Source organism: Daphnia pulicaria, chromosome 1, assembly GCF_021234035.1.
Source record: "Daphnia pulicaria isolate SC F1-1A chromosome 1, SC_F0-13Bv2, whole genome shotgun sequence".
Classification (NCBI taxonomy): domain Eukaryota; kingdom Metazoa; phylum Arthropoda; class Branchiopoda; order Diplostraca; family Daphniidae; genus Daphnia; species Daphnia pulicaria.
Genome location: NC_060913.1, coordinates 12,733,446 through 12,761,217, shown reverse-complemented (window position 1 = coordinate 12,761,217; position 27,772 = coordinate 12,733,446). Strand labels below are relative to the sequence as shown.

Below are 27,772 nucleotides of genomic sequence, written 5' to 3'. Positions count from 1 at the left end.
TGTTGATAAATCTATTACTATTTTTTCGGGACATGAATATACAATGTCATTACGATTTGGTGTGTGTGTGTGTGTGTGTGCATAGCTGGCGGCCTGAAAAAATTTCGTGGTTTTTTTTTTTGTTTTGTTTTATTATGTGATCCTACACTACATTCATTCGCTTATATAATTCACATGAATATTCTAATGGCAAGACAGTTGTCGATGTGCTGTTGTTTTGGAGGCCGGATGATGTTTTTTGATTGTTGATTGTATATTATACACTCCGTGAGTTGCTGCTGCTGCTGCTGCTGGTCGTAGACGTTTTAAATGTGGTGTGAGGTGGATGATTTTTTCGTCGGGGGAAAACGGGACGGAGCGTCACGAACGCGGCTGGGACTTTGATCTGACATGCAATGCCTGATGGCTGGCAATGCACATCATTCATTCATCCATTCCGGGTAAAGAAAAGAAGAGAGAATAAAGGGAATGAAGAATTTTTTGGCCTGGTGATGATGAGAGCAATGATTTGACTGGGCGGATTACATCTTTTCCCGGCAACAAGTGGATATCAACAAAATTATCAACCGTTTCGTGGGTACTACACACAACTCCCGCGCCCCGTTCGTGCATAATTCCCCCCCCCCCCTCCCACTGCATGTGGCACAGCCAGCACACAGCACACATCTCTCTCGGTTGATGATGCATAAAAAGAGAGTTGCGCGTTGATGATACAAGTCGCGTGTGCGTTGATCTCCGGCCCGTCGGGATAAAGCTAAGCACACACACACCGTAATACCATGGCAGGCAACAACAATGTAACCGATCCGAATCTCATCATCGCTCGGGACCCCCCTGCGGGACCGCGAATAATGATAATAATAATAATAATAATATTTTTGAGAAAAGAAAAAAAATCAAAAAAGGAAGAAAACAAGTGAAGGATGTCGTGAGCTGTCATCTCGTCGTTTCCTTTTTGGCGCACATCCATCGAGCTGCAACAGCGTCGCTTCTCTTTTTTTGACCGAAAATAATTTTTCTTATCTTCTTTTTCTGTTTGATTTTTCGCACAGTATATCTTTTTTTTTTTTTTGAGTTGTCGTTGATTCTTTGTTGCCCATATAAATGATGCGGCCAAGTTATTTTTCTAATTTTTTTTCTATTTTTTCTATTAACTGATATCTTGATCACGGTCCCCGTTTTGGAACGCCTTTGTGTCGTCTCCTTGTGCCGTGTTTGTTGGTTTTTGGTTGTTTTGTACTTTCCCCCCCGGTGAAACGATTTTTGTCCCGCGGTCTAACGGTTTTTCTTTTGGCCTTTTTTTCTTTTACGAACTGGTAGAATATTATACGAGACCTTAATAGTCGGGTGGCCCCAGCCACCGTCCAAAACGGGGAAAAGTTGGATCTCTTTTTATAGATGCCGTGCGTGCAATGTCTTTACCGGATGGCTAATGGATTAGACCACTCTTTTGGCCGAGTCTTTCGGGACACGCGGACTCTTCCATTGGGCGCTGGTCCTGACGGTCGTCCCAGACCCCAGAAGTGTCTCGTCTCATTTCCATCTGTGGTTTCTTTCCTAACGCGCACGAGACGTGGTATGCCAAGGACGAATTCTTCTTTTTCTCCTTCACAGCATTGGCAATTAACCCCGGACATTTCTTCTTCTTCTTCTTCTTAGTGGCTCAATTTTTGTTATTATGATGACGATAACGACGTTAATGATGATGATGTTGAATCGCCGCGCCATATTTATTCGAAAATCAAGAGCCTTCTGCCTTCTGACTTTTTTTGTTTTTTTTTTAATTCCTTATGATTCCGTGATCGCAATAAATCAGCCGGGCGGTGCCAGTTGAACATTTTTGTTTGATTCAGCCGATTGTTAAGTTTTTTCTGATCTGATCTGACGCCCATAAAATAAAAAAAACAGATAACGAAAACCCTGTGGGAAATCTCTAAACGTATACGACACACACACATTCTAATGTACGGACAGCACGGAGGCCTCTCCTATTTAAAGATCCCACAGGGTAGTAGTAGCTGCTCAGGATCCCCCCTCTTTTTTATAATGGACGCATCAAATAGTGGCGCTGGAATTTTAGGAAAAAAAGACATAACAGTTCATTTGCTGTTGCTGCTGCTGCTGTTCCGACCTCATGTGAATATTCTTTCTGGGCCCAGCACTCACCTGATATTTATACCTAGTAATGTGTATACTACATATACATGTACCTCGTTACTCCCATGTCTGGGAGAGCGGTTGTGTGTATATTTATGCGATCGTATCTTATTTCTATTTTTATTTGACAGAAAAAAGGAATTTTGATTCGTCCGACAAGCAAAGAGGCTAAATAGTAACTACCAGACTAGAAATGCGAGAGTGTAGTAATGAAGACTCCTCAACTGATGGATATATAGTGCAATAAGGAGTCGTTTCCTTCCGTCACCCTTTTTGGGCCGACACGAATTGGACATGGACTGGCGCAATGGCCGGTTACACCGGGAAGGGTCGCCCGTCCTCATCAGTCGCCGGATTTATTTGCTTCCATGGGGGCTCATTTTCATCAGGGGGCCGGGGGATGGCGGCCATCGTTTCCTGAAGTTGACGGTGATGACCCTCTGTCATCCGTATTGATGAGAAAATCCAATCAGGGCCCTTGATTCCGTCCGTTGGTTTCTCTCGTGTTTGCTGGACGAGATATTCAACCCCCACCACCACCACCACCGCCACTCGACCGCGCTCTCAGTTAGTGCCAGGGGCGAAAATCCACTCCAATGTAGCGGTGACAAATGACGACGATCGCCGTCACGTCCGCCCAGTGCACAGCAGACGCCACAAGGGCCGGCTCTATTCAGTTATTGCATGTACGGACCTTAAATAGACGTTACTGCGGAGCCCTCTCGTCTCCCCCCATATCTTCTACTCGACTATAAGAAAATGAGTGTAGAGGAAATCAACCAGACGATGCCAGGCTGAGATTTTTTCGGTTTCGTCGTGCCCGCCCCGGCGTCTTGTGTTGCCCGGCGACCGCAGATGCAACTCCGCCGACTCGATCAGTGACACATGACCGCACAGCTGCCGCCGATCACCACCCTAATCATGTGCATACGTAACGTCAGCAGTATGACTCTCTCTCTCTCTCTCACTCGTCTGATTTCTTTGCATGACTAGAAACTGCCGGGATAAAAGTTTACAAATGTCGTTTCAATTTTTTGGGATGTGACGGAAATCTATCCCGAACTGGAGGTGATGAATCACTTCACCATTTTGATGCGTCACATTTCTTTTCGTAACAACAACACGGTCGTATTTTAACCGAGCGTTTTTGATCTGACTGTTGGGAACCCCTCAAAAGTCAAGTGCAGGTTGAAACGTGAGTCGGCCGTGACCCCGAAGATTCAAATCATTTTGATTTGAAAGACGACACAAGTATTGAAAGCATTTGAATCTTTTGTCCTTGCTGTCGGCCAACGTGTTACACACACTGCGGGGGGAGCAGAAAGAGAAAGCGATTATTGATGCTGTTACATCAATATCTATTGCGACACTTTTGACTCGGGTGCGGACGACTTTGATCAATGACGCAGCTGTGGGCCTATTATTGAAGCGACCCCCACATTTATAAACTACCCGTGTAATACGAAAACAATCTTCCATGCGATAATGTATAGCTAACTCAAATTCAATTCTACTCGATTGTTATTTATTTTTTGAAAAGTCAACTATTGCCGCCCTTATTTTTTAAAAAAAGAAGATTTCGCTTAGTTGTAGATTGCGCGCCGATTGTCGGAGATGTGTACGGCCGAGAGTCCGTGACTGGTATCTTGATGAGCAGAACGACTTTTTTTTTTTTTTTCAAACGCGGTTATTCCGGTCGCGGACGGAAAGGAGAAGAAATCCCAGTTTGTACGGCGGACGAAGATTTCTATCATCTCCCCGTGCTGGGCAAGTGGAGGGGGGCTGAGGCTGCTGTGCGGTTCGAAATGAAATCACACATCAAAAGAATTTCGATTTTTCAAAACGATAGAAAATCGACGCAGCTTCACGCGCTTCACGTCCCGTTATCGTCGTCCCCTCCATTGTTACCGTTCGGTAAATAGCCGAGCAATGCGCTTGGCGGGAGCGGGAATCAAAAAAAAAAAAAAAAAAAAAGAAAAAGAAGAGCTCGCTGATTCAATCTGATCTGATGAAGCAGTCGGCTTACACACAACAATAAGGACCTATATATAGTAATAAGCGATGAAGAATTCAACCGGCGCGCTCCGATCATCATCACCGCCTCGAAAGAAACAATCATCATCTCCTTTTCTAGCTCAAATATAATTCCAGCCGATGGTGATGTTGGCGGGAGTTTATTTAGATTCTTTCACGTCAACACTTTTCGGGATTTTTTTTATCTTGTATTATTTGATTTTCTTCTATTGTCGCCACTTTTGTCATTTTCTTTTTTTTCAACATTTTATTTTCGAGAGAGAAAAAATCGAATGTGACAGAAAACAAAAGAAACGAGATTTTCCCTTTTTCGTCTTGATGGTATACTTTCTGTCAAGAATGGCGAAATCCTTTTTATATCAAACAACATCACGTGCTGGCGCCAGTTTTTTGTTCGTTTGGGTTTTTCTTTTTCTTTTTTTTTTTTTTTTAAACTTTGTATCTCTCGGCTGAATCAATACAGTCACGATCGTCCATCGCCAGAGGATGGCTGACACGTGTGTAGCAGCAATAACCATGACGACGAATGATGATGATGATTGGCTGCTTATATTATTTGAAATTGTTTTTTGTTTTTCCTCTTAGCTATATACTGTAGTTGGGTGCGCTACCTGTTTTGTTTTTTAAATCATTTAGTACCCGTTTCTTTTATTTTTAATATTTCAAGGTTCGGACGTCGCTTGCAGCACGCTGAAATCGTTATCGAATCTATCGAGAGGGAAATTTTATAATTTTTTAATAAATATTTTCTCAAGCAGAGATGCATCATCTTTGTAATAATGTGATGAAAGCGTTTCGGTGTTTCTCGACAGTCGTCAGAAAAAGAAACAAAAAAACTGGCGAGATTATGCAACCGTTTCCGTATTTTTATTTTTTCTCCTCTCTTCCAGACGGGTTGTTGTGGCACTTGCGGTTGTCCTCGCTCACGCTGCTCGTATGGAAATGCGCGCGTTTGCCAAGTTACGTAATCGCTCAAAGATTTCCAAGCAGTGTTTTCTTTAGGGTTTCTTCCCACTCTCTTGCTCGCAGCGGAAACGATTCGATTTAACGGAATGAAGTGGATGTGGCGTGTTATAGACACATATATAAAATTAACTCTGATGATTGCATCAAGTACCAAATGTGGAATCTGAGCTATAAGTAAAAGATTTCAAGTCAAGCCAGTCCGATGAAAAAGACAAGATATAGGGTTTGTCGGGATCTTGTCTACAAATCAGCCGGAAGCTTTTTTCTCTGTACGCATCGAGGGGGGGGGGGGGTGCTGTTTATTGTTTGTTACGTTGGTGTCTCTAACTCTCTAGCATCTCCTAACTCTGTTACTATTTTTCTGCTTTTCTCTTTTATTTCTCTTCTTGTTCACCAGTGTCATCGCCTAGTCCTAGCTCTCATGGTTCGTATAATGTAACGTCTATAAAAATAAGTCTTTATTGCATTATAGAGAGACTGGCGGCTGCTGAAGGTCTCCTCTGTGCACGTTGGGGCGGATGCTCTTTCTCTCTGCTCCGTCAAGTCCGTCTCCCTCATCCAGCAGCCGTCAGACGGGTCGGACCTCAACATTATGGACAGCCGACATTTCCGTTTTGCTAGCCGAGTTCGGAGCCAGAAAACGGCCGTGACGGCGACCCAACGAAACAGAAGGACGGAAGGACCAAAGACGAAAAGGGGTTTTTCCTAATAATGGACGGCCTCTCCTATATTGGAACTCGCTAGGTCTAGGGGCATTTGTTGGGGGAGAAACAGCGGTTGTAATCGATATAATAACTCAAGCTAAAGCCAGGCCAACCCCTGGCGTATAGAACTCGCCAGAGAGAGAAAGAGAGAGATGGATGTGACTATGTGAGGAACCCCTATTCACTGGCCTGTCTCTCTCTTGAACGTAACAAACTTGTCAAGAATCACTTCTCCGTGTTGTGGCTTCAACCTGGCAATATCGTCGCCCCTTCTCTTTTGATTTTTTCTTCATCTTCTTATCACACGAGATTTTCTTCTTCTTTCTTTCAAATTTATTTCTATTTCCAGTTGCCCACCTAAAGTCTCCATATCTCAGCGGCAACGAGACGTAAATGACTGTTGTATATGCGAGCCGGCTCGCTCGTCTCTGTTGGCCCTCACTCACATCGAGGGGAACCAAATAATAATAGGTGCTCAGATGGTTGTTGGTTTGCTACGTCTATAAAGTTACCTTCTTTTTTTTAATTTTTAAATATATAATAAAGGTGCGGTATTGGCTGGAGGGGGAAGGAAAACAAAGTCATCAAGGGCTCGACCTCTTTTTTTTTTGGTATTTTATCCCCATCTCATTATCCAGAAACGGGCTCTGTTTAGTTATTCATTTGTTAAATAAAATAACAGGTGTAATTGATTTCTGGGTTTTTTTTTGTTTTTTTGTGTGTGTAACTTTCCAGTTGAATTGGAACGGATGAAATATCATCTCTGCCGCGCGGATCTCTCTGGACCCAAACAAAACGATTCACGCACCGTCACGTCTGAATTTCCATCGTCGTTGAACATTTTCTTCCCACGTTGGTGAGTGGACTATAATGAAAGCGGCAATTATTTTAACTCTTTTCCTCCCTTTTTTTCTTCTTTATCACGTCATTCATTATGATTATTATTGGACGGGAGGTGCTTGAAAGTGTCGCGCTGCACGAAGGGAAGCAAACGATTTCGGTCGTTACGCATTTTGAGCGATCGCTCATTTTCGTCTACTGACAACCACAACGACCGCATCAAGTTTGTAATTTACGAATTTTTTTTTGTTTTTTAGATTAACCGCCGTTATCAAACTGTATTTTGTTGTTGCGGTTTGATCTCTTTTTCTTTTTTTGAATTTCAAAAACAGGATTTGGTGCCGTTGACTGGTGGTGCCATCTAGCCGCAGGAATGCGGACCCAGCGCGCGGCGAACGTGTTTGGCACGTAACGGCAACGCCGCAAGAAAGATGGAGTTGTGACTGTTATTTCGAGTTTGCTTTTTCTGACACTGAGCGCTTTCAAACAACTGGCTGGTTTTTGGGTGCTTGCTCGCGCATATGCGAAGCCGAGCTCGAATCAACAGGAGAGTGTGCTCGTTCTCACTTTCGTCCATCGTTTTTTTTTTTTCAATTTGGATGTTTTGTAATCGAGTCAGTTCGCCAACTGGGCATCGAAGCAAATCAGTGATTTCGCTCCACCAAAGTTTGTGTGTGTGTGTGTGTGTTTTCTGGTGACGACGCCTGTTGCTGTCCCCGCCTATCAAGATTTCTGGGAGTTCATCTTGTGACATTAGAGGAGTGATAACCCGTGACCGATGAACTTCTCGCTGGTGTGAGGACCGTTGCTGGAATTTGGCCCTTAACTCTGACAAACTGTCGTCGAACAAGATTCGACCCAGCCAGAAATGTCGAGACAGGACAGGAAGGGCACTTTTGTGAGTATGACAACTAATATCTGCACAAACAAATCCCCACGCACAGCTGTCCACTCAATCCCACCTGTTGAGTGGAGCATCTGTTGTCATTCAGCATTCTGATGGAAGTTTTTCTTTCATCGTGGAGAGAGAGAGGAGGTGATGAATGATAGCCATGACATCACACACCTGTGTGGCGGTCTCTCTCTCTTGTTGTTGTTGGGACGGCCACCCACCTTGTTGGGCAATGGCAACAGCCTTCACAGCCCTAGTGTGTCAGTCTCGCTTTGGGAATCTGGGGCCACGTCCATGTTTCCTCTGCAGTCAAACATTACCTTGGTGATGCCAGATCAGTGAACTCTCTGAAATAGCCATAAAGAAGAGGACGCCCGTTTTCGAAAAAGAGAGAGAGAATAGAGAAAAAAAAAGAATCAGAAATGAAACAATGCCTGACATGGGTGAGTATAGGTGGGTAGTGAAGTAGTTGGGGAAGGTGCTGGCGAGGCTGGGTGGGGGCCGAAAGAAGGCCACCGACAAGGAGTGGCCACCGTTTTTTTCTCTCTTTTTTTCTTTTTCTCGTCTTCTTCTTTTATTTATTTATCTTGTTTCTGAAGCGCCTCTGCCAAACGAAAGAGGAGAGCATCTGTTTTGCATGTGTGAGGAGCCAGTGACGTCATTTCCCGAAGAAATCGCGTCGGCCCAACCGCCGTTTTCGGCAAGGTGCCAGTCCAAGTGAAAAACGAATGCGTTTCCCGGCAAACAAACATTAGATGTGAACGCATCCGGCTGCTGCCGTGGCTGACTCGCATGAGCGGTTTCATTAGTAGAGAAGAATTTCTATTCTTTTTCCTGTCTGTTATTTCCTCGGTTTCTTCATGTTCCACCTACGTGGATGCGTGAAGAAGAGACAGGAAGAAGAAGGAGAGAAAAAAGCCTCAAATAATAAAATGAAATGAAATAAAAAGAAAGAAAGTCTGTTTATGGGATGGAACTGTGCGGGCCGATGATTCTCTTCTTAGCAGCCGCCGGCGAGGCCAGTCAACGCAGAAAGACCATTTTTATTTTCCGTTTCTTTTTCTTTTAAGTATTTTAGCCTTTTTTTTTCGGTCGTGAGTGCGCGCGTGAACGAACCGCGCCGCCTCTTCATCCCGGCCGGTCCTCACACTGGTGGTGGTGTTTCTTTTTTTTTTTTTTCGTTTCTTTCCTTTTCGTTTGGTTTTTTGGTCGTGTTGATGTTGTTATTTTTGATTTAGGAGATGGGGGGAGGTTGAATTGAAGAAAGATGGAAATGACGAAATGGGAGGAGACAAAAAGGCCGGCGGTTGTCGGTCCATCAACGGAGAAAAACTTGACGTCCCGTTTAGTACATTTGAGGTCTGTGTGTGTGTGTGTGGATCGCGGTCTGGGTCATCACCTGTGCACCGCGCCGACGTCGTTTTCCAACTTTTGTGGCTTTCACGACGAGAAGAAAGCCAGTCCCTAGACCTAATCGGTTTTGGGACGTTGGCCTCATCTCTCTATCTATCTATCCTTTTTATTTTTATTTTCCCCTTCCGCGTCTGTACCGACGGGACCAACTAAGGCATACACACTGGGGCGTGTGTTCATTGCCTCGTTTCTTTCCTTTTTTTCTTCTTCTTCTCCCATTTTCTATTTTCCATCCAGCGGGATAGTTAGTAACGCAATGGAGAGAGAGTCCGTAGCCAAAAGGAGCTCTTCTTATATACGCTCGGAAAATGACGATGCGAACAACAAGCTCTAGGAGGAAATTCGTGGCCGACTTATTTTTTCGCAAAAAGGAAAACACATCCCACCATCAACCAATTGGCCCAGCTCGTAGATTCGACATATTTTTCAGTCCCAATCTGACTCTTACATCTACCCTCTTATGTATGCGGGAATTTTGACTTGTTTTCTTTTCTTTTCGTCGGGTGTACTACACACATAAAACGATGCCAAATATGTGGCCAGTCTGTTGTTCAGGACATTGTTTTGACCTCCTTTTGCCTCTCTCTCTTTTTTCAGACTCTGGGGCCGTTGCTGCTGCTGCTGCTGTCCGATCTCTAATTAAAGCGACGGCACGAACCCCATGGTCATGCCAGAAAAGAAAAACAAAACCCAAAAAACAATCTTTATACTCGCCCGTTGTTCTTTGATCGCTCGCGGAGAAAGGGAAAGGGCGAGACCGGCTTTTGATGTGGATTGCTTGATTTGATTTGATTTCCTTTTTAGCGGTTTGGCTGGGGGTTTTCTTCCTTTGAAAAATGCACTACTTGTCGTACACTCGTTTTAATGGTGTTGTTTTGACGTAATAAAAAAAAAGCCCGTGGCCTCATTCTGATCAATTGCGTAATGACTGATCGACTATTTTTGGTTTTGTACTTTACTTTCAGCTGGACAAAATGGGCTTCGGCTGGAACAAGAAGTCGGGACGGGGACAGATGAGTGGCGCCCCTGGCACACTCTCCCGTCCGCACTCTGAGGTCGACTTCTCCGAGATGGACGAAAACGCGCACATGGCCGTCGACAACATGAGCGAAGATGAAGTTAACACCGCCTTTGAAAAGATGTTGGTACGTCCTGAATTTTAAACAAATACAACAGCGTAAAAAACATAAAAGAAGAACCGTGTTGAACCAGAAATTCATAACCTCCTTTCGGCTGCCGCCCGGTTTTTATCTCAGTTATATGATTCATCTCTTATGTTATCTCCGTCATCTCTAATTGTGGATGTTTTTCTTTTGTTTTTATCTTTTCTTTGTGTTGCCCGGGTGTCTGGGAGTAGGATGACATGAACTTATCAGAAGAAAAGAAAGAGCCGCTGCGATTGCAGCAAAACCATCGCAAAAAAGAAATGTTGGCCATGCACATGAAGGGCACAGTCCAGGTAACCATTTTGGGTTTTTTCTAACCTAGTCATTGGACAAATTTGTTTTTCAATAACAACAACAATCGATATCCTCATTTTCAATTTATTTCTTGCTCAAATGTCCGTGCAGAAACACCGGAATCGATTCGATACGCCGCAGGATTACATCGTCTATCTGGGCAATCCGGACCTGAGCGTCCACAAGATTTACACGTGCATGGAGTCGCTGAGGATCGCCCTGACCAACAACCCGCTCACCTGGGTCCACGACTTTGTCTGCGAGGGTTTGAATCAAGTTTTGACCATCCTCAACGAATGCTACAGAAGGTAGAGCGTAGGCGTTTTTGCATTCAGCGACCGGCTGTTTATCTCTCGCCCCGTATGGACATGCTTCTCAACTCGTGATATGATTATACAGGGACGCGAGATGGGACAGGGTCCAGCACGAGTGCATCCGCTGCCTGAAAGCCATTTCCAACAACAAAGTTGGCTTGAAGAAACTGTTTGAGCACCGCGAGGCGCTGACGCTTCTTGCACGTTCTTTCGTCCCGTCCCTGCCGGCCGTGATGGTCGAGGCCGTCAAACTGATGGCCGGTATCTGCTTGGTGCCGCCGGAGGGACACGAGCGTGCTTTAGAGGCCATTACCACCAGTGGCGAACTCAAGAGCATTTCTCGCTTTCAGCCCATTATCGAAGCCCTGTCCAACATGGAGAATGACACGCTTACGGTGAGCCAAACGGGCCGGAAACCCAACCTTGATTATCAATCCACCGTGACTCAATGCTGTCACTCACGCACTCCTTCCACACTTTCACATCGTTCATATCTCAATTGATGAAAATCTAAATATTTTTCAAAGGTGGCCTGCGTCCAATTGATCAACACTATCGTCCTCACCCCCGATGATTTGGACTTCCGGCTGCATTTACGTAATGAATTTATGCGTGTTGGACTCGCCGACCTCCTTGACGTAAGGAAACCTTTCAACCACCGCACCGCCCAGTGGCGAAAAAAAAAAAAATCATTATTTTCTTAATTTATTCATGAATAAATCATAATTATAATCTTTTCTTACATCCGGCTTTAATAGAAATTAGCCCAGAGGGACTGTGTTGACCTGCAGTTGCAACTCAAAGTGTTCGAAGAGCATCGAGATGAGGATTTCTATGAATTTGCACAGCGTTTTGACAACCTACGCCTGGATCTCGACGACACTGTGGTCAGAAATATTTTCAACGCTAGAAAAGGATCTGGAAATGCGAATCATAACTTTTGTTTTAAATTCATTCTTTAGGAATGTTTCGAAGTGCTGCGCAACTCGGTCGCCGAAACGCCAAGCGAGCCGTTCCTGTTGTCCATTCTACAACATTTACTTTTCATTCGAGACGACCCCAATGTCAAGTCAGTTTCACTTGTCACCCGCCGACAGAATTAGATCGCGTGTTTTATTTTTCCCGTTTCTCTTTTGCCATTCTGCAGGGTTTCGTACTACAAACTGATCGAAGAGTGTATTGCTCAAGTCGTTTTACATAAAAGCGGATGCGATCCGGATTTCTCCGCCACCAAGCGATTTCAAATTGACGTCGAACCGCTGATCGACATCCTTTCTGGTGCGGATTAACTTTTGATAAATGTTTGTTTCGAAAGTCGGGTGCTAATTCATCATTTTTTTAGAGCGCGCTGCCAAGGATGGAGAGCCCAGGGTGGATGAAGTCAACAAAAAGCTGGAGGAAGCCCTCACGGCGAAGCAGGAATACGAAGCCAAGTTGGCGGCTGCCAGTCAACGGATTGCGGAGTTGGAGAGTTATTTGGGAGGAGGCAAAGGACCCGTTCCTAAACCCTCTCCACCTCCGCTCGCCATGTACGGCGGTGCTGGACCACCACCTCCTCCAATACCCGGTGGCCCGCCTCCTCCCCCAATGCCTGGAGCACCACTTCCACCCCCAATGCCCGGCTGTCCGCCTCCTCCCCCAATGCCCAGCATGGGTGGGCCTCCACCACCCCCATTGCCCAGCATGGGTGGGCCTCCACCACCCCCTCTTCCTCCCGGAATGGGAGGAGGACCAAGACCTCCACCTCCGCCCGGTGGTATTCCAGGATTTGGTCCTCCACCTGGAATGCCCGCCACGCCACCCAGGCCGGATATTCTTCCGTTTGGAATGAAACCAAAGAGGAAATGGCAGTTGGACATGCCTTTAAAACGAACAAATTGGAAAACGGTATAGTTGATTGACCAGGAACTTTAGATCGTGACTCATACGCATGAACTCATACTGAAATGTTTTTGTTTTGTTTTCTCTTCACTCAGATTCAACCGCAAAAACTCTCCGAAAAGGCGTTTTGGGTCAACGTAGAAGAGGATCGGTTGGTATCGCCCGATCTCCTGGAAGGGCTTAGCGCTAAATTCTCTTCCAAACCTCCCGCCAAGAAAGCAAGAGAAGGAGACTCGGACAAACCAATGAGTAAAAAATTCAAAGAACTGAAAGGTATTTCGACAGACAGAGTTTCGTGTTTATTGTCCCGACTGTGATCAGATACTCACCAAAGGCTTGAATGTTTTGGTTTCAGTGCTCGACGGCAAGTCAGCTCAGAACTTGTCGATTCTTTTGGGCGGATCTCTCAAGTACTTGAGTTACGATGACATTAAACGGGCGATTCTTCACTGCGACGAATCGGTGCTATCGGACAGTGTTTTGCAGCAACTGATTCAGTACATGCCCACACCCGAACAGCTGAAAAAGCTTGAAGAGTACAAGGAGCAATACGATAGTCTAGCCGAAGCTGAGCAGTTTTCCGTGACGGTAATCCATCGTCCTCCAAGAACTGCCTTCAGTCCAACTTTTTCCCAAGTGTTTGTTTCTTAAAAGTCTATTTTTCTTTCTCTGACTGACAGTTGGCAAGTATCAAGAGGTTGGTGCCGCGCCTTAAATCCATCAGCTTCAGACAGCACTACAATGAAATGGTCCAGGACATTAAGCCAGTGAGTTTTTTTATTCCAAATGACAAACAATTGCGAGCAGGTCTGTTTATCCTTCATGTCGTATTTGTTCGCTAGGATATTGTTGCGGCCACGTTGGCTTGCGAGGAGATCCGGGACAGCAAGAAATTTGCAAAACTTTTGGAACTTGTTCTGCTAATAGGTAATTACCTGAATACTGGAACAAAGAACGCTCAAGCAGTCGGTTTCGAAATTTCCTACCTTCCCAAGGTGAGATTCTTTAAAAAAATTACCAGGCATACAAATGAAAGCATTTCACTTAAAACTGATTCGATTGTGTTTCTAAATTAGTTGACGAGCACGAAAGACGCCGAGAATAAAACAACGTTGCTTCACTACTTGGTGGACGTGATTGAAGAAAAGTTTGCCGACATCCTTAGCTTCAGTGAAGAAGTTCTCCATGTGGATCGGGCTTCCCGTGTCTCGATGGATACAATCCAGAAGACACTAAAGCAGATGGACAGTTCAATCAAAAACTTGGAGACTGATCTGAAGAACGCCAAGGCGGCCATATCCGACGAAGACAAATTCTTAGAAGTCATGGGCAATTTCGCCCGGGAAGCTCGGGACCAGTGCGACGTGCTCGTTAGAATGGGCAAGAAAATGGAGTCTGTCTACCACGAATTGTCCGAGTACTTTGTCTTTGATCCGCAAAAGTACACGTTGGATGAATTCTTCACCGACGTCAAAACCTTCAAAGATTCCTTTAATGTAAGTTTCTGTTTGTTGTTTTTGATGATGAAACATTTGGATAAAGTATCGTGTTAACCTTGAAACTTTATCTCCAGCAATGCTATAAAGATAATTGCAAACTGCGTGAAACGGAGGAGAAGATCCGACGAGCGCGCGAAGCCAAGGAGAAGGCCGAGCGGGAAAAACTCGAACGCCAAGCCAAAAAGAAAGCGCTAGTCGACATGAATATCGACGACGACCAGGAAGGTGTCATGGACTCGCTGCTGGAGGCTCTTAAAACGGGTTCCGCTTTCTCCAGAGATCAGAGACGGAAACGGGATCGACCCCCTCGTGCAGTCGGAGGTAATTATCGTTCCATCACGTTTTGTCATCTCGTACAAACATCGTAGAACTTGTTTCATTATTTGGCACGTACCAAAGACACCAGTCCGTTAAGTCGGTTGTAGAGTTGAACGAAGAAGGTTGTCTAGAATGTGAGTTGAAGCGTATAACATAACATTTCGTTTCCATATCCCCAAAATTCGTACGTTGCTCTCCTTTGCAAATCCTGTTGGCAACGGCGCAGACCGATCCAACCGAGTTCACAACGGGTAAGAGATCCCCAGTTCAGTTACTGCAATCTAAAAAGTTGGAAATTTGAAATGACATGACCGCTTCCAAGATGATGGCACGCCGTAACCGAATTGCTTTGGATTTATTTCCCTCCCCCGCCACTTGTCGGTGTTTGGTATATAACTATTTTCGTGTGTGTGTGTGTGTGTGTGTGTGTGATTTTTTAAATTATTCTTAAGTTTTGCTGCTGACTACCCGAAACAGTTTTTTTAAGGTATACCAACATTGATTAAAAAACAACAAACAAAAAAAAATAACGCGTTCAAAAAGTTGCTACCTTAAACTTTTTTAACAGCTTCGGACACAGTGTTCATTTATTTATTCACCACAACTCATCGTTATTTTTTTAAATACGTTTGATGTAATCGGCTTGCAAACCATTTTTATTTGCATGGGCTTTCGACAAGTGCCTTTTGTTTGTACCGTCTAATGATGATTTTTTTAAAATTGTTTTTGTCTTCGAGCAGCGGAGCGCCGTGCACAAATGAATCGCAGTCGGTCCAAAGGAGCACTACTAGAGTCCCCTTCATCTCGGGAAATGAAAGGGTATTGAACAAATTGTTAGTCATTTTCCGATTGCAATGTTTCTGATTTTTTATTGATGAAAACAGGACATTCGGTGACGAAAAACCTCCAGTTCCTGCCATAACGGATGACTTGACGGATGGGCTAGCCATGAAAGCGGCTCGCCCAAGAAAAGCGAGACCACCGCCCAAGTTTGACATGGCTGCCGAGTTACTAATGAGTGGAGGCCGAGAGAGGGAGGTGAAGCTCAATAACGGAGGTGGATACTTAGCTGCCGCTGATGACGGATCAGAGGCAGACCGACTGATGCAACGATTGAAAGCCCTTTAACGAAACCTCCCCCCCCCCCTTTCCCAGATGTACTTGCTCCATTCCACTATATTTTGTTCCGAAATCTGAAGCCTATAGACGTGCCTTGTTTGTATTGTACAGTATGTTTTCCATGAACATATCTTTGCGCTTCAGAATATGTGCCATTACGTTATATTCACCGTGGGTTGCTATCATTCCATTTCCATGAGATCTTCCAAAGGGGTAGAATTCTGGTCTGTGGGCGTTGTGCTTTTCTTTTGGGACTCGCCAGTCATCTGTTGTCCAAGCGGTTGATTGGGAAAGCCCAAAGTTTGTCAAATTGGCCTTTTGGATTTTTACATTTGTCGCCCAATGCTTGATGGATCGTGCTGACATTTGTATGGATGAAATGTGCCTGCCTCGTTACATTGTTAATTACGCCTTGGTTTGAGGCATTCGGTTCACATCGATTATCCTTTTGTTTGCCTTCTGTACTAAATAATATGACTATGACTTAACATGACTGTCTGTCTGTGAGAGAGAAGTTTGCAATTCTGCTTGCTATCGAATTTTTGTTTAAAAAAGAAATTTGCATGATTCCATGTAAACACAATCGTGCTGATCGTAAGACCCAAGGATATATGCCCTTTTTTTTTTGCTCAGCTCCTTGTTGTTAATTCTCACCCTTTCTCCTTCACGAGCCGAAGCAAATAGTTTTATTTATTATTTTTGAACACTTTGGGCTATATTTATTCTTAGATAACAACTGAAATTTTCTTGTAAATAGATATGTACAGTTGTGTCTGGTCGTAACAAAAAAAATTGCAATACAAGTGGGACAATGTTCCGTGCTAAAAAAAAAGGAAAAAATTACAAGTGAGCAATTTTGACTAAATTTTTTAAACATTTAAAGGACATAATCTGACGCTGTTTTAGAATCTAACGATTTCTAGGTTCTTGTCGTTGGGTTCTTCGTTTCTAGGCACCCTCTGGTTGCCGCTGGTTGCTCTGTGGTTCTGGTACTCTGGCCAGAGCCATAGTAGCATCACGATCGTAGCATGTTACTATCTCTCTCTGTTCTGAGTGTGGGGCCAGGTGGTGCCGCTGGCTTCTCTGGCTGTCAGTGGACCAGTGGACATGAGTCAGCAGTCGCTGACTCGCTGACTCGCTGTTGGACTGGCCCGGACGTTTTTTAGCGTTTTTTTTTTAAATGGGTTTTTTAGATGGGTTTTTCTTCTTCCGCGGGTTGGAGCGGGTTGGGCCAACAGAGTAAATGGGTTCGGCTCGGGCCGACCCATGGGTCAAAAATTTTTTACCGGCCGGGTAAAACGGCCCGGATAAAAAATCGAGTCAAACACACTTTTTTTCTACAAACTTAAAAAAATTCCCTAAATTTCTTAATTATCTTCATCTTCCAACAGTGACACGTCAATTCTGTCTTCTGAACACCCCTGAACGCCCTTTTCTACCACTTATCCTACTTTTCAATTTTCATGCTACGAAATTATTGTGCGTTTACATACGCATCAAGTGTGGTGGGAGAAGGCTTCTTTTTTTGAAAATCCAATCCAGAGTATTTGACGGTTGAAAGCATAGCCTACGTAAGTTATGCGTTGAAAGGAAAAGGAGAAAACAGCGGGAAAAGACGTTGAGTGGATGGCAAGCCGTGATCAAGTATTTTTGTGTTTTTAAAAAATGTACATCAAATCTATGGTAGTTGATGGTTTCAAATCCTATGGCCAAAGAACTGAAATCAATGGATTTGATCCAATGTTTAATGCCATTACAGGGCTAAATGGTAGTGGTAAATCTAACATTCTGGATGCTATCTGTTTCCTTCTTGGCATCACAAATTTGAGCCATGTAAGAGCAACAAATTTGCAAGAATTAGTATATAAAAGTGGACAAGCAGGAGTCACGAAAGCCACTGTGACAGTCACCTTTGATAACAAAGACAAAAAACAAAGTCCAATTGGCTATGAGCATTATGATGAAGTTACAGTGACTAGACAGGTATTGTTATTTATGATTTCATTATGACTAGGATATAAAGCCTGTTTCCTTATTTTCAGGTTGTCATCGGTGGAAAAAACAAGTATCTCATAAATGGATCAAATGTTCAAAACAATCGTGTCCAAGATTTTTTCCGCTCTGTGCAGTTAAATGTCAACAATCCTCATTTCCTTATCATGCAAGGAAGAATTACTAAAGTATTGTGCTTAACTTATTCATCAATTTGTGGTTGCATTTCAGTGTATAAGTATGTGTTTTCACATTGCAGGTTTTGAATATGAAACCCCCTGAAATATTGGCCATGATTGAGGAAGCTGCAGGGACCAGAATGTACGAAGCGAAAAAGCAACAGGCTTTGAAAACAATTGAGAAAAAGGAAGAAAAAATCAAAGAAATCAATGACATCCTTTCAGAGGAAGTTACACCGACATTGAACAAACTTAGAGAAGAACGAACTCAGTACCTGCAGTTTCAAAAGTCCGAACGTGAATTAGAACACTTGAACCGCCAATATGTAGCTTATAGATTCCTCAGCCTTGAAAAAGCTAATGCCCAAGTAAAGGAGGAATACAATGAGATTTTAAAAGAAAAGACAAATCATTGTGCCACTGAAGAAAAACTCAAAAATGAAATTGAGGCACTGGAAAAAGAAATTCATACTCTTCAACATCAGAGAGACCAAGTTGGTGGCAAAGAACTTACACAGCTTGAAGAAAAATTGCGTGTTCAAGAAAAAGCCGAATCGAAAGCCCAATCAGCTGTTAAGGTGCTCAAGGAAAATATTAAAGCTGAAGAAAAGAGGAAAAAAGAGCTGAAGAAAAGTCTTGACGACGACACCGCTGCTTTAGAAGGTAAAATTTTAACTTTTATTTTATATATTTTCAGTATTATAGCGTATTTATATTCATCGGAACAGGCAAGGAGGTAGAAGAGAGTAAACTAGGCGAGACATTTGAAAAATTAAGGCAAACTGAACAACAGGATAGTGAAGCTTTGACAGCTGCCCAAAAGCGCTTCCAAGAAATCAGTTCTGGTTTGTTGGCCAGTGACAATGGTGCTGCGGCCACTTTACCTGAAGAACTCATGGCCACGCAAAAGAATGTTGCTCAAGCCGAGTCGCAGTTGAAGCATTCGGAAATGACAACCCAACATCTAAAAAAAGAGCTGAAAGTTAAAACTAATGAGATGAAAAAGTCGGAGGTCGATTATAAAAAAGATGCACAAAACTCTAAGCACCTCGAGAATGAAGTTAAGAGACTGGAAGCCGAACTTGGGCAGGTTCACTATGATGAAGAGAAAGTAACTAATTTAGAGCAGTTGCAAAGAAGCTTGAAACCGGAAATGCATTCGCTGCGAGAGAAAATTGAATCATTCGAAGCTCGATTTCCTCAAATGGCCTTTCGGTACACCCCTCCTGAAAGGCAATTCGACGCATCTACTGTGAAAGGTTGCATTTCTATAGTGTGACTTTGTTTATATTTCTTTTCTTAACTTTTTTTTCTTCGTGAACAGGTGTGGTGTGCAGTTTATTTGAAGTTCCAGATATGTCCTACGCTACTGCTCTAGATATTACTGCTGGAGGTCGGCTATACAACATAGTAGTCGACAGCGAAAACACGGCAAAAAAGCTTCTTGAGAGAGGCAAGCTCCAGTCACGTGTCACATTTATCCCTCTCAACAAAATTGAAGGCAGAACCATCGATGAACGGACTACGGCAACTGCCAAAAGAATCGTTGGTAAAGAAAACTGCCATACCGCAATATCTTTGATTGAGTTTGAGAACCACTTGACGCCGGCAATGAAGTACATTTTTGGCAGCTCCTTTGTTTGTAAGGGTCTAGACGAAGCTCGACAAGTTACGTTTCACGATCAGATAATGCGTAAAACAGTAACTTTGGAGGGGGATGTCGTTGATCCTGGTGGTACTTTAACTGGTGGCAGTCGAGCTTCTGGCCAATCTGCTATTCTCAGAGTTAACGAAATCAAGCAGTACCGCAACGAATTTGAGGCAAAAGATCGTCAACTAAAGGAAGCGGAACAAGAACTTCGAGTTATGGAGCAGGCTTCAGCACAGTATCGCACTCTGAAACAGCGTTACGATGTGAAAAAGCACGAATTTGAATTGCTCCAGCAAAGGCTCCAGCAAACGCTTCACCACCGCCAAACTCAAGAAGTTGAAAATATGAAGTCGGAATTGGAATCAGCAGAGCAAAAGGCCCTCGAATGCACCGACATAATTAGAGAAGGTAAATCGCGCATCAAGGAGTTGGAGGATCAGTTAAAGAATGCCGGTAAGATTCGGGAAACTCAGTTAAAAGCAGCCCAAGCTGAATTGGATCGTTGCAAGAAGGCGGCAGCTGCTTCACAGTCTAAATGGAAGGAACATGCAAATGATGCTGACTCGCTTAAACTAGAGTTGGAGGAACTTCGAAAATCTATTGAAACTACTGACATTCAATTAAAAGGTAACGACATACTGTTTCTGTTATTGAAGTGTATGTTTCAAAATTATCTTTGCACTGTTTATATAAATTTTTTGTTCTTCATCTAGAGACTGAGATAACACTAGCCAATTTACATGAAGAAATGAAAGTGTTGAATGAAGCTCTGGCAGTTGAACAAGCTAATGTACAGGAAGTCAGAAAACAAATTGACGAATTTAAGGCACGAATTTCAGCTCAAAATCAAGAAATTTCCAAGCGAATTGCTGGTAAAGAACAGCGCGAAGCTCAGGTTGGCTTTTTTTTTAAAATCCCAATTTACAATACTTCATAATTCTAATTAATTTTTTTATTTGGAATGCAAAGGTGAGTGAAGGTGAACTGCACTTGAAGAAATTGGAACATCGGCTTTCCAAAGCAAAAGATGACGCAAAAGATTCCGAAAAGCGTGTTGACGCCATACTCGAAAAACATGCTTGGATAAACGAAGATCGACACCATTTTGGAGTAGCCGGGTCTAATTATGATTTTAACGTCATTAATGGAGCAGAATTGGGACAGCGCGTTCATAAATTGGAGGAATCCATGAAAAAGCTTGGTCGCCATGTCAACGTTCGTTCCATGACTATGTTGACACAAGCAGAGGCGCAGTATAATGACTTGATGCGGAAGAAGAGGATTGTAGAAGAGGATAAGGCGAAAATTGAAAACGCAATCCTGAAGCTGGACGAAAAGAAGAAAGAAACTCTTCAAGTGGCTTGGGAACAAGTGACAAAAGATTTTGGTTCTATTTTCTCTACCCTGTTACCCGGAACCAAAGCAAAGCTGCAGCCACCGGACGGTCAAACCGTGCTAGACGGTCTCGAAGTTAAAGTTGCTTTTGGCGGAGTATGGAAAGAGAGTTTATCGGAATTGAGTGGTGGTCAGAGATCCTTAGTGGCTTTGTCGTTGATTTTGGCTATGTTATTATTCAAACCAGCGCCTATCTATATTCTTGATGAAGTAGACGCAGCCTTGGATTTGTCTCACACTCAGAATATTGGGGTGATGTTGAAGCAACATTTTAAGCAGTCGCAATTCATCGTTGTATCTCTGAAAGACGGTATGTTTAACAATGCTAATGTTCTTTTTCGCACAAAATTTGTTGAAGGTATGTCTACGGTCAGTCGATTGGCTCAGCAACAATCGAACTCTCATGCCCGCCCAGCGGAGGAAGAGGAAACTCGGCCTAAAAAACGAAAGTAGACGATTATGTATCAGAAAGCATTTGTAAATCGTACTTTATCTTTTCTGAAGCGTGAACCTATTAAGTGTAATGCGTTCCGTAAATAATAATTCTGTCAGTTACTAAAAATGAATCAATCATTCGTAGTTTTCCTTTATTTTGCGTAAATTAAGTAATTTTACTTGTAGGCCTATTAGTAATTCGCATCTCCATGTTCACTTTCCCAAGAAAAGCAAAGCGATTGAAGTTTTTTCTTATGTTGACAAACATCAGCTTAACAAAAACGACACGACACAGTAATACTTTACTGACGAGTTGGACCACTTCAGACCGCTGTGACACACCTTAAGTCACTCACCCATGCGCAGGTACCCGAATATTCACTTATTTTCGTAGATTATTTACTCAAATTAATCTTCTAGCCTTAAACTCTGACTGTGAACCTTTCACATTGATGTTTTTGTGTGAGCTAGGTGCTTGTGACAATATAGAGATAAAAAATGGTCCAATCCAATAATGTAAGCTATGTCCCAAAGCTAAATAGTTTCTACAGTCATTTAATGTTTACATAATATTTCAGGTTAACTTCCAGTGTTAAATCATAGTAAATCTTCAAGATATTGAAGACATCCCCAGATCCAATTCTCTGCTGCTATCATACGTCCATACTTTCTGTAAATAATTACATTTTGATGTTGAAAAAGTATAGAGTCTGAAATAGCTAACTAAATCATTTGTATGTTGTGTCATAGGGAAAGCTGCTGGAGTAATCCATCCCCAATTGATTCATTTCGTGCCAGCTTGTGAAAGGCGTGAGGAATTCAAATTTAGCTGCTGCTTGCTGTCTGCAAGGAAGCAATCCAATTGGCTGTCGCTAGGTGGCGCGAGCGTCTTCGGCCATTTTGTTCCTTGACGAATGAGAAGTGGGATGCTGTCGTGACGATTCCCATGATGAAAATGTAAAGGTATTTTTTGTTAATTTCTTAGGGTTACTTAATGTTAAATTTCGATGTGTAAATTGACAGGTGATTTTAATACCACTTTGTCAAGCAATCTAACTCGGAAGCCTGTCCATTTTGCCGAAATGTCGTGCCTCGTGTGTCTTGCTGCCTGCACCCAGTCGTATGTCTCGTGCCATGCAAAAGCAAAAGTAATTATTTTTATCTAATTTCCTACTAAAGTACTTGGTTAATATGACTAGAGATCAATTTGCAATTTGATGCCAACTATGACTTCCTTTGTAAAATTTGAGATATCGGAGAGATCTGTTGGACTGCGTAGCTTTGTCTTACTCCTGGTATTCTTTTGTCATTAAGAGTCCTGTGTAATTGTGTTTGTCTTTCCCTGATGGTAATTTTTTGATTTTCTTGAATAGGTCCGCTGTTGGTTACCCTGTTGCAGCCAGGTGGTGAAAGATGTGATGGAGACTAATTGAACTGTTGTATGCAGCGTGTGGTTCCAATGTTATCCAGAAGTAGCTGTGCTGGCGGTATCCTGAACTACCCTGAAGTTGCCAGTGATATCTGGGTCTCTGACTTGAAATATTTTTCTGTTGGCATTTGTGTATTTTTCTCTGCCAAAGTTATCCTGTGTTTGAAATCTTTTCTCATTCATGTTTTTTGCTCTACCAGTGATTTCCTGTGTTGCAGTCTTGAAATGGTTCCATTATAGTCTTTGGCGTTTTTATTGTGCAGTATACGATTGAGGCAACCTGATCTATGTCAGGTTTGACTCGGTCGACAACTGCTAGATTAATTTCCGGCTTTCTGCACCAACAAAATAATAACGGCATATGTTATTATCGCGGTTGGGAAAGTGGCCCCCCTTCCTGGGGGCTACAAAACATACATGTCGTTATGTTTATAAAAAATAAAAACGTATACAAATGGCAATTTTCATTCACTGTTTACTCAGGGAAGAGGGACAACAGATATGCATTTGTAAATTGTCCAGTCTAATTAATTTTTCAGTCTTGAATTTCAGCAACCTCTTTTCGGCTTCGCCAATGGATCAAGTCTGGAACGGCGGCGTACGATTGAACTGAAACGAGAACGAAAAATTCAGTTACAAGTCAATAATAAAATGAAACTAGCCATCAAGCATTACCTTAACGTGTGTACAGGTGGCTAGAGACGAGACGACACATCGACAAAAGGCAGCCGATAAAACATACCCGACAGCCACCAGGCAACATTGACTATTTTGTACAACAGCTCAACAATGCAACATCAACATAGGCAAATAACACATTGAAGTATGATATTGAACTGAATTTCTGCACAAGTTCCATTTCAAGGCATCTCGACTGGAAAATGACTGCAAAACCACTGCTCACACCATGAACGCTGCATCAACACCATTGGCAGCTCCAACATCAAACTAACCAAGAAATCCTATAAATCAAAGTTCAAAGGAAAACAATAAACCAATTACATTTTCAAATGCAAGAAAGGGCAAATTTGTTTTAGATTAAAAAAATATACATTCTATTGAGCAAATCTTTTCACAAAAGCTCTTTTATAGAAACATAAGGTTGTTGTAGAACACCATATAAATCAAGAATTCAATGTCTAACCAATTTCTCACAAAAACCACATGTGTAGCACACATACTTTTCACGTAGTCGTACTCACATTTAGGCAAAATGCTGACCCACTAGAGTTTTCTAACAAGTTAAGTACATGTCTGCAAAAGCTCTTGGCATAACTCAACTGGAAATTGAAACAATTTGAAAAACAAAACCCAATGAAGCTCAGACTTTACTACTCAACAGTTAATAGAATAGTAAAACTCAATTACTACTTGAAACAAAGTCACAAAATTCTAATTCAGAAACAAAGTCTTGAATTGAAAAGTTAGGCAACATAATTACTAACATGACTACACAAAAAATTACATTTGATAAAATTAAAGAATAAAAGATGGAATTACCATGTCTGTGGTGAAAAATGTCACGTAAGAAAGTACCCAGCAAGGACAATATTCAACCTTCTCGGACAGCGTCTCGACAGCAAAAGAAATACGGCTTAGTCAGTCGTCTCAGCACTTTGACAGTTTGGTCTTTGACAGTTTGATGACCCACCCCCCTACATCCCTCTGGCTCTGGAAACCCACACTAGAGTTGAATAGTTCAATCCCTAAACACACTGAAACATCTAGCCACCTAGTGACAGCCCTTAGCAACCACGGACGACTAGTGTCGGACGGAAAAAAAATAAAATAAACCAAATAATCAAATATTCGTCATCTCCGTGAAATACATTTAGTACATTTAAAAAAAAAGCAATTATCGAAAAATTAACAAGTGAGCTTTCTTGGTGGAATACTTATCGTCAGTGATCAACAAAAAGTTGCGCCCAAAAAGGGACTGATTTCAAGATTATTACACGTCAGAGTTTAAAGCTAGAAGATTAATTTGAGTAAATAATCTACGAAAATAAGTGAATTTTCGGGTACCTGCGCATGGGTGAGTGACTTAAGGTGTGTCACAGCGGTCTGAAGTGGTCCAACTCGTCAGTAAAGTATTACTGTGTCGTGTCGTTTTTGTTAAGCTGATGTTTGTCAACATACATTATACACATCAACACGAAATATTTCCTGTTTTTACATGTAAAAAAAGGAGATGCGCCATTTGCTCTACAGCCTCTCGATGACAAATCAGATGCGATATCTGATCAGAGATACGGCGATATATAGCGTGAACCTGAAAAAGAACCTAACAAGTGGTGCGATATGAAAACAAACCCCACAATGGAAATATTAATTTTCCTTTTCCCCCAAAAAAAGAAACTAAAATAAAGTTATGTAAACAGCAATAGCTTACTTTAAAACAAGGGCCTAAAGTATGGCATTCCGTATATAATCCTTCTACTTTTGTGTACTATTACTATCTACTAAGACAACAAGCATGAGAGGTGAAAAGAGTTTATATATTATCAACATTATTTTTTATTTTACCAATCCACCAAGGGTGTATTATAGCTGTATGCAGAGCACAAAACACTTCTTCTAAATTAGAAAACAAGAAACACAACAAATATAGTGGGATGAATTTCAAGGCACAATAATATGAATACTTCAAAATAAAACTAAATGAAATAAATTTTTTCATTTTTTTGTACATGGGTCACCATTGAATTTTAAATTTCTCCATTTGGATGTTACAGGTACTATTAGCAGGTTTTTGTAGAAACTAAACATGGTTTGCTGTCCAAGAAACCAAGCTCAGGATCAAGAAGCGACAGAACTCCGCCCACCAGATGCAGTGAGCCAGTGACTAACACATCCAGCTGTATATAACCAAATCATAATTTAACGACATATAAACCATTCCTAAAATGTATAACAGATTGTATACCTCATTTGCCTCATTGTTAACTAGATGATTTTTCACATAATCAAGCGCATTGTTAATGGTAGGGAAAGCTAGGACAAGTTGTTTGAACGAAGATGTACCAATCGGTTGAAAACTGCTTTCAACCCAAGCATCCCTGTTAATGTTAGTTCGGCGGACTGTAAATTTAAAACAAATAAATAGAAAATTATACACTTTGAAAAAACTATATGTATGAAAATATTTGTTACCTTGTTGCTCTTTGGTAATCATAAGGTTGAGTAAATCTAGAATGAAAATTGAATTACTGTATACCGCAAAAATCACTTGCGCCAAGAATTCATTCTCTAACCTTTGGAAGTTGATTCATTACTAACATCGATAATGTTTGAACAAAATAAGGCAACGTCAAAGTGGCAGCGTTTTAACGGAGCAAGTAGCAAATTGGCATTTCGATCTCCTGTTGTATTGAAAATCAATACTCTCTTTGGTCTACTTAGAAAATTTGCATAATAAAAAACAAAAACAAAAAAACAATTCATTCATGAGAATTATAAAAATCACAGTACCTTAATTTTGGTGAAGCAGATGCCTGAATAAACCATTCGACGCAAGCCTCTATGCTCTCCGGTGTGTGCGCACCGTCGACGTAAAATGTCGAGCCTGGCAAGCGAAGAACTTGAGAGCGACCTGGCCAGAAAGTTTTTGCTAATCCAACAGCTTCAGGTGAATGGATTTGGAACGGCAATGCAGGGACTGGCAGGAAACAATAAAGCTCCTTTTCAGAGCGTTCAACTTCAATTTTAGGATTCAAAAATGCACGACTCAATTGGAGCGCAAGTGAAGCATTTTTCCACTGAACTTTCCCAGATAAACCTAAATTAATTTGATAAGGAGCCCAATGGTAGTCATCAAGTGCAGGGACAGCATATAGAGGACACTGTAAATTATTTGAGTTAACATTTTATTTAGTTTTAAAATATTCAGTTAATATCACACCTTGATTTGTAATGCTTTCTCAGCTAGAACACTTAGGCTTTCTCCAGGCTGATCACTGACTGTATATGTTGGTACTGAAGGCTTCATGATACCTGCTTTATGAACAGCTATCTTTTCAACAGTATTGCCCAATAAGCTAACATGGTCCAGTCCCAAAGAAGTGATCCCAACAACTGATGGTTTCCTACAAATTAAAACAGATGATATTATCCAACTTTCTAATTTCCACTTCATATAATTACCTAATGACATTTGTACAGTCATATAGTCCACCAATTCCTACTTCAAAAATGGCCACATCAACTTTTTCATTCAAAAAGACATAAAATGCCATAATCGTCATGAATTTGAAGTAAGCAGGCATATCATTTTCATCATCCTTGAAATTCAAGGTCAACACATGGAAGTTGTTATTTTGTTTACTGTAACCATGGGAAATAATATGATACCATGTAGTCCTTGAGAGGAGTGTAAACTTGCCAGAAATATGTAGCAAATTCCTCTTTACTGAGTGGCTTTCCATTTATTCTTATTCGTTCCCTTACTTCGATTAAGTGAGGAGATGAATAAAATCCTGTTTTGAGTCCATGATGACGGAGAATAGATTCACAAAATGCACATGTTGATCCTTTGCCCTGTGTAAAAGAAAAACATTTATTCAATAAGTTGCCAATAACTATAATTTAAAAAACATCTACCTTAGTACCAGAAACATGAATAATTCTTAACTGTTGGTCAATTGTGTCAAGTGATATTCCAATGCGATTTAGATACTTTTCAGTGAAGGGAACATTTGAGATGGCTTGTCTATCTTTTTGAAGTCGAGCTTTTTCGAGAACCGCCGCATTAGACTGAAGTAAGTTTAAAGTTTCAACGGCTGCCTGTTTGACATGTAAAAACGTAAGAGATGATTACATTCAAAATATCACCTTAACTAACTTCGTAATTGTTTTCCAAGTAACACGAATAGGCCCTTGTCCTCGTACAATCCATGGCTTGAACTTTTGTCTTTGGTAAAAGTTTTAAGGCGTGCGAATAAGAGAATCTTAATCTCCTAACTGAATAAGTAAACAAGGCATGCATGGTTTCTGTCGTATATGTTGCCAGATTATATTTCGAAAGTGCGGGGCTTCTTTCCTTTTAAACGCCCTCCACCAATCACGGTTCAGCCTTATATCACGTGACTACACTAT

General features: G+C 41.9%; 3 protein-coding genes and 2 long non-coding RNA genes across 8 annotated transcripts in view; 3 read left to right on the top strand and 2 right to left on the bottom strand.

The window, feature by feature from the left end:
* The window catches only part of LOC124337859, a 639,313-nt gene that overhangs the window by 405,140 nt on the left and 206,401 nt on the right, over positions 1-27,772 (top strand). The gene's annotated exons all lie outside the window — the stretch shown is intronic.
* On the top strand, positions 6,824-16,440 carry LOC124332061 (protein diaphanous-like). 2 transcript variants are annotated; one of them, XM_046788855.1, is made up of 20 exons: positions 6,824-6,928; positions 7,034-7,599; positions 9,972-10,151; positions 10,364-10,465; positions 10,578-10,774; positions 10,866-11,175; positions 11,308-11,418; positions 11,539-11,667; positions 11,743-11,849; positions 11,928-12,058; positions 12,123-12,667; positions 12,757-12,934; positions 13,017-13,249; positions 13,342-13,428; positions 13,504-13,656; positions 13,738-14,157; positions 14,235-14,481; positions 14,705-14,729; positions 15,219-15,297; positions 15,363-15,507. In XM_046788855.1, exons 2-20 carry the CDS (start codon positions 7,570-7,572, stop codon positions 15,372-15,374), a joined length of 3,276 nt encoding a protein of 1,091 aa, XP_046644811.1. In that variant the 5' UTR covers positions 6,824-6,928; positions 7,034-7,569; the 3' UTR covers positions 15,375-15,507. The 2 variants fall into 2 exon arrangements, with proteins under 2 accessions (XP_046644811.1, XP_046644810.1); XM_046788854.1 differs by lacking the exon at positions 14,705-14,729 and having other exon boundaries at positions 6,826-6,928; positions 15,363-16,440.
* Positions 17,135-27,772, top strand: part of LOC124332025 (structural maintenance of chromosomes protein 2-like) — a 324,380-nt gene continuing 313,742 nt past the window's right edge. The window contains exons 1-9 of one of the 3 annotated variants that reach the window (XM_046788853.1): positions 17,140-17,580; positions 17,640-17,777; positions 17,849-18,431; positions 18,497-19,027; positions 19,093-20,046; positions 20,133-20,314; positions 20,389-20,941; positions 22,314-22,397; positions 22,623-22,721. In XM_046788853.1, coding sequence (XP_046644809.1) covers positions 17,263-17,580; positions 17,640-17,777; positions 17,849-18,431; positions 18,497-19,027; positions 19,093-20,046; positions 20,133-20,314; positions 20,389-20,941; positions 22,314-22,397; positions 22,623-22,678 — 3,399 coding nt within the window. In that variant the 5' untranslated portion in view covers positions 17,140-17,262 and the 3' untranslated portion in view covers positions 22,679-22,721. Of the gene's footprint in view, positions 17,581-17,639; positions 17,778-17,848; positions 18,432-18,496; positions 19,028-19,092; positions 20,047-20,132; positions 20,315-20,388; positions 21,381-22,313; positions 22,398-22,622; positions 23,234-27,772 lie in introns of those variants that run through there. The other 2 variants (XM_046788852.1, XM_046788851.1) reach the window with 2 other exon arrangements.
* On the bottom strand, positions 23,191-24,331 carry LOC124337577. The gene is made up of 3 exons (XR_006917429.1): positions 24,179-24,331; positions 23,354-23,640; positions 23,191-23,287 (listed from the first exon to the last, which is right to left on the bottom strand). It is a non-coding gene; the product is annotated as an uncharacterized LOC124337577 (long non-coding RNA).
* On the bottom strand, positions 25,199-27,696 carry LOC124334364 (folylpolyglutamate synthase, mitochondrial-like). Its single transcript, XM_046789046.1, has 10 exons — positions 27,519-27,696; positions 27,278-27,460; positions 27,029-27,214; positions 26,822-26,958; positions 26,580-26,763; positions 26,150-26,520; positions 25,933-26,072; positions 25,832-25,867; positions 25,605-25,759; positions 25,199-25,536 (listed from the first exon to the last, which is right to left on the bottom strand). The coding sequence occupies exons 1-10, from the start codon at positions 27,660-27,662 to the stop codon at positions 25,420-25,422; spliced, it is 1,653 nt and encodes a 550-aa protein (XP_046645002.1). The 5' UTR covers positions 27,663-27,696; the 3' UTR covers positions 25,199-25,419.

What these genes read in the sequence shown, in the direction of transcription:
- LOC124334364 (XM_046789046.1), bottom strand. Translation starts at nt 27,662, where the DNA reads ATGCATGCCTTGTTTACTTATTCAGTTAGGAGATTAAGATTCTCTTAT. An exon ending in CTCCTCTCAAGGACTACATG is followed by an intron (nt 26,959 to 27,028) that starts GTATCATATTAT and finishes TTGAATTTCAAG; the next exon opens with GATGATGAAAATGATATGCC. An exon ending in AGAAAGCATTACAAATCAAG is followed by an intron (nt 26,521 to 26,579) that starts GTGTGATATTAA and finishes AATAATTTACAG; the next exon opens with TGTCCTCTATATGCTGTCCC.
- LOC124332061 (XM_046788854.1), top strand. Translation starts at nt 7,570, where the DNA reads ATGTCGAGACAGGACAGGAAGGGCACTTTT. An exon ending in CCGCCTTTGAAAAGATGTTG is followed by an intron (nt 10,152 to 10,363) that starts GTACGTCCTGAA and finishes GTCTGGGAGTAG; the next exon opens with GATGACATGAACTTATCAGA. An exon ending in GACTCGCCGACCTCCTTGAC is followed by an intron (nt 11,419 to 11,538) that starts GTAAGGAAACCT and finishes CGGCTTTAATAG; the next exon opens with AAATTAGCCCAGAGGGACTG.